Below are 4,058 nucleotides of genomic sequence, written 5' to 3'. Positions count from 1 at the left end.
ATGTTATCTTATGACACCTATAAGGGTCCTAAAATATGCTTTCTTGGGACCTTTCACTTGAAAGGACCCTCTAAAAATTATCTAAGATGTTATCTAAGGTTGTCCTATTAACAAAAAAGGGTCCTAAAACTCATATATGATTATAAGACCTTTGTTTGGGTCATATAAACAACATCGAAAGGGTCCTTATACAGTGAGATATTAGGACACTTTATAATATTTTAAGACGCACATGAATATGAAATATATTACAAAACAAATATGAAATAAAACATAACTAGCTTAAGACCCGCAAGATTTGCAGGTTTCGACAATTAAAATTATAAATAGAATATATTATTCATGAGCATAGCAGCAATAAAATCGACAAAAAAATGTGTATATGGTACAAATCAAGGCAACGCATGATGTAGATACAATGGATAAATTATTATAGAAAAGTTTTTGCTGAGTTTCAAACTAGTTACATAGAGTTGAATGCCTATGTTCCTATTAGTACTGCATCATGTTGTACTTGGTTTTTTCTGCAAACTTACATGCTTGTGCTTCGGTTGGTACTTTCTTCATTTTCCTGCAAAAAATTAGTCGAACTAAGAAAATTGAATTTTAGAGTTCGAAGAGTTTAAAAAAAAAACAAAAAAAAAAAAAAGCAAAAGCAGTTTTAAAGAGCAGCTCAAGCTCGGGATAGGGTTCTTTCGATGGGAACTGAACAGCATATAAAACATACTCCAAAAATTTAAAGCAATGAGAAAAATTTGAAGTTACACACGTGTAAAAAAAATAGAAGAATCCTTATGTGAACTAAACATTAACACTAAGCACATGTAGAAACATTAATGTAAAAAAAATATTTGCACAAAAGAAGTGACTAGTTTTACGTAACCAACAGTTTCAGTTTTCGTTGAAATGTCCGAACAACAAAGTTACAACAATCAGCAGGAGTTAAGTTTGGATAATCAGACAATCTGGATAATACCGTTTGCTTAATAGACAATAACAAATTACAAATATGATGACCCAATTATTTACTTTTATAAGCCAGTTGCAATAGCGTTGTTATCCATTGTCACTATAATATAACATACTTTAAAAGAGGCAGCAAAATGGTGGATCAGGCAAGCTGGGTGATGTTAAAAAGGAATATTTTTACTAAAAGGTTTGAACTTTCTATAAATAGTGTTTCATGATATGGGAGGTGTTATACATTATACATTGAAAATTATTGTGTGACTTCCAGCCCGTATGACCAGATTTTTTACTTCTAGAACTGAAACGAATGGTTTGTTTAGACCCATTATGCTCCTAACTGGTAAATTGCAACCAATACATAATTAAAATAATTCAGTCAACCAACTTGGAGGAGGAGGTGCACCACGGCCCATTGCAGCTAGAACAGGGTTGACTTTCTGACCAGCTTCCTGGAGGATGACAATAAGTTCTTTAGCAAATCTGGCATTTGTAGCAATAAAGAAGGTGTATGTGGTCCCTTTGGCACCAGCTCTTCCCGTTCGACCAATTCGATGAACATAATCCTCTAGTGAACCCGGGAAATCACGTCTGTCATTGATTCATAAACATATTACATATGAATATCAAATAACAGAATGTTGTATTAGTTTGATGCATCCAAGGTTTAGTTTATTGTTATCGGGTAAAATGGGCAAGTTAGAAAAAGCTAATTATGCAACGCATAAATGGCTCTAACATCAAAGGATATATATATATATATATATATATATATATATATATATATATATATATATATATATATATATATATATATATATATATATATATATATATATATATATATATACAGGTTTTGAGAGTTCTCAAGAGCCACCATAGAAACCTTGTAAGATATAAACTTGCAAAGTGATTATGATGTTTGGAACTAAACGTACCTAACCTGCTAGCTGCAACATCCATTGCTGTCATTATTGGACTTTTACCAGCTTTGAACTCAGATAAAACCCAATCCCTCTCTGCTTGACTTTTATCTCCATGAATTGATAAAGCTGGCCAACCATCCATCCTTAGCTGACTAGTTATTTGGTCACACCCCTTTTTCGTATCCATAAATATCAAAATTCGACTGCCATCCATGATATCATCCAGCAGCTTCACTATTCTGTAAACCAACCATACTAATTATTAAAATCATCAATGCCTATAGCCCCATAGAGTAGATAACACAGTGTAGATTATTGGCCAATCACAACCCTAAATAACCTCGCTGCTTTAATCAGAACAATAAGAGTACATAAAGGTATAAACACATCAGTTACTTTTTTAGTTGATAAATTAGGCTTTCAATTTGCAAAACTTTGGAATCATCTTCAGCGTGAAAAAAAATGAATGAGATGTACACAGATATCACATTAAAATCGAAACTTAATCTCTTGAATCCATCATAAGAGCAAGAACCAAAAATAAAATTATAAAACCCTAAAATTGAAACGACAATTAATAAAAACTAACCCGTGAATTGCAATTGAAGATGATTGAAGAGAAAATAGTGCTGCAAATAAGCTGCTGGAAAATGACTTTTGGATCAGTTGTTGCGAGTGATTTTAAGTTGTGATGCGGTGTAGTAGTCGATTGTAGGAATGCATTCAGGATTTAGTGAGCTCGCAGCTCTACTCGTTCAACCGCCTACGCCCACCATAGTTGAAATCAAATATCCACGTGATATAACACATAACTAAATCAAGATTAATCAGAACTTGTAAATACTAAAATACAAAATGTAATTTCACAAAAGTTAAACAATAAGTAAATCATACCAGGTGTTACAACTGCAATATTATCCATCGATAGTTCATATGTAGAAGCTTCACGAACAGGTTGACCCTCAGATGAAGGACCTACAGTTTGAACACTTATGAATACACATTTTGTAGCCACATCTGAAAAAGCGGAGCTACCCACTACCACACTGAGTTGACATAAAGATAAATACTGTAATTTATTGGCTCGCTGTAACAAATATCTATCCACCACTTGAGTAGATGATATTACTGGAAGCATCATATCCAAATCAACACTTCCCAATTTCTACTATTTGAATCTATCGTGCCACAACAACTGATGTAAAAGATGTAAATTATAAAATTAACAACAAAGATGAACCAACATAGCAAGCAGAACAGAACGCGTAAGCAGTAAACATCAACATAAAATCTATCAAAGATAATGTAAAACAAAGCAAATAAATAAATTGAATCGGAAAAATACCTCAAAAGACGGTGACCATGGTGCGATTTGAAACACTAACATGAATTCCACTAACCCTTTGATTTGGGGAACCCTAATTGCATCTTGTAGCAAAGGTAACGATTGTATCTTCGTGCGTTCGAGGTCGTAGGAGGCGAACGATTTTAGGAAGCAATTTTAGGTGGCGATTGAAGGGTTCGATATTTGGTATGGAATTGCTCTTCAGTTTTTTTGTTTTCATTGTGCGTTTGTATCAAGAAAACACTATAGATCGAAGCACACCCCTCAAATAGTTGTGATGGCTGGCCAAATGATGAAGTTTGATGAATTCATATCGTTCTTTAGCAATCAATAGAGATCATATAAAAAGACCCGCTCATTTTTTCAGAGTATTTTGTGAATTGAGAAGAGAGAAATATCAGTGAAGTGAAATGGTTTAAGAGGGACAATTGAAATATTTTGGGGGATGGGAGGGAAATAGCCGGCCAAATGTGAGAATGAAGGTAAAAAGGTTTTGGTGAAATTCATTTAAATTCAAATGAAATTAAAGAATGACATCAGTCGCTCAATTTTTAAAATTTTCATTTTCATATAATTAGAGCAAAATATTAGAGCACAAAGGTCCTCGAGATTGATTGTTGTGGTCCGATTTAATTTTGTTCCTTGTATTTTCGTGTATTTTTTGGTTTTTGTTTGGTTTAAATGTTTGTAAGGTTTCTCTCGGGATGTTAGGGAGACTCGTTTATAGATAGTTTTTGTTTAGATAGTTGTTTTTCAGGTGCGAGCTTTCCTGTTTTCCCTTGTCCTCTTGTATTCCTGTTGAGAGCGTTTTCTTTTGAAAA

The 4,058-nt window shown here is 33.4% G+C and overlaps 1 protein-coding gene across 7 annotated transcripts; it reads right to left on the bottom strand.

Annotated features, from left to right (window-relative positions):
* Positions 1-313: 313 nt before the first annotated feature.
* On the bottom strand, positions 314-3,696 carry LOC139866596 (DEAD-box ATP-dependent RNA helicase 20-like). Of its 7 annotated transcripts, none has more exons than XM_071854882.1 (6): positions 2,787-3,696; positions 2,482-2,655; positions 2,289-2,344; positions 1,910-2,131; positions 1,355-1,557; positions 314-571 (listed from the first exon to the last, which is right to left on the bottom strand). In XM_071854882.1, exons 4-6 carry the CDS (start codon positions 2,104-2,106, stop codon positions 564-566), a joined length of 408 nt encoding a protein of 135 aa, XP_071710983.1. In that variant the 5' UTR covers positions 2,107-2,131; positions 2,289-2,344; positions 2,482-2,655; positions 2,787-3,696; the 3' UTR covers positions 314-563. The 7 variants fall into 7 exon arrangements, 6 of the variants coding, with proteins under 6 accessions (XP_071710983.1, XP_071710984.1, XP_071710981.1 ...); XM_071854883.1 differs by having other exon boundaries at positions 1,373-1,557; XM_071854880.1 differs by lacking the exon at positions 314-571 and having other exon boundaries at positions 631-1,557; positions 2,787-3,087; positions 3,238-3,696.
* Positions 3,697-4,058: the final 362 nt, after the last annotated feature.

Source organism: Rutidosis leptorrhynchoides, chromosome 9 (genome assembly GCF_046630445.1).
Source record: "Rutidosis leptorrhynchoides isolate AG116_Rl617_1_P2 chromosome 9, CSIRO_AGI_Rlap_v1, whole genome shotgun sequence".
In the NCBI taxonomy this organism is placed as follows: Eukaryota; Viridiplantae; Streptophyta; class Magnoliopsida; order Asterales; family Asteraceae; genus Rutidosis; species Rutidosis leptorrhynchoides.
This window is presented reverse-complemented; position numbering and strand designations above follow the sequence as displayed.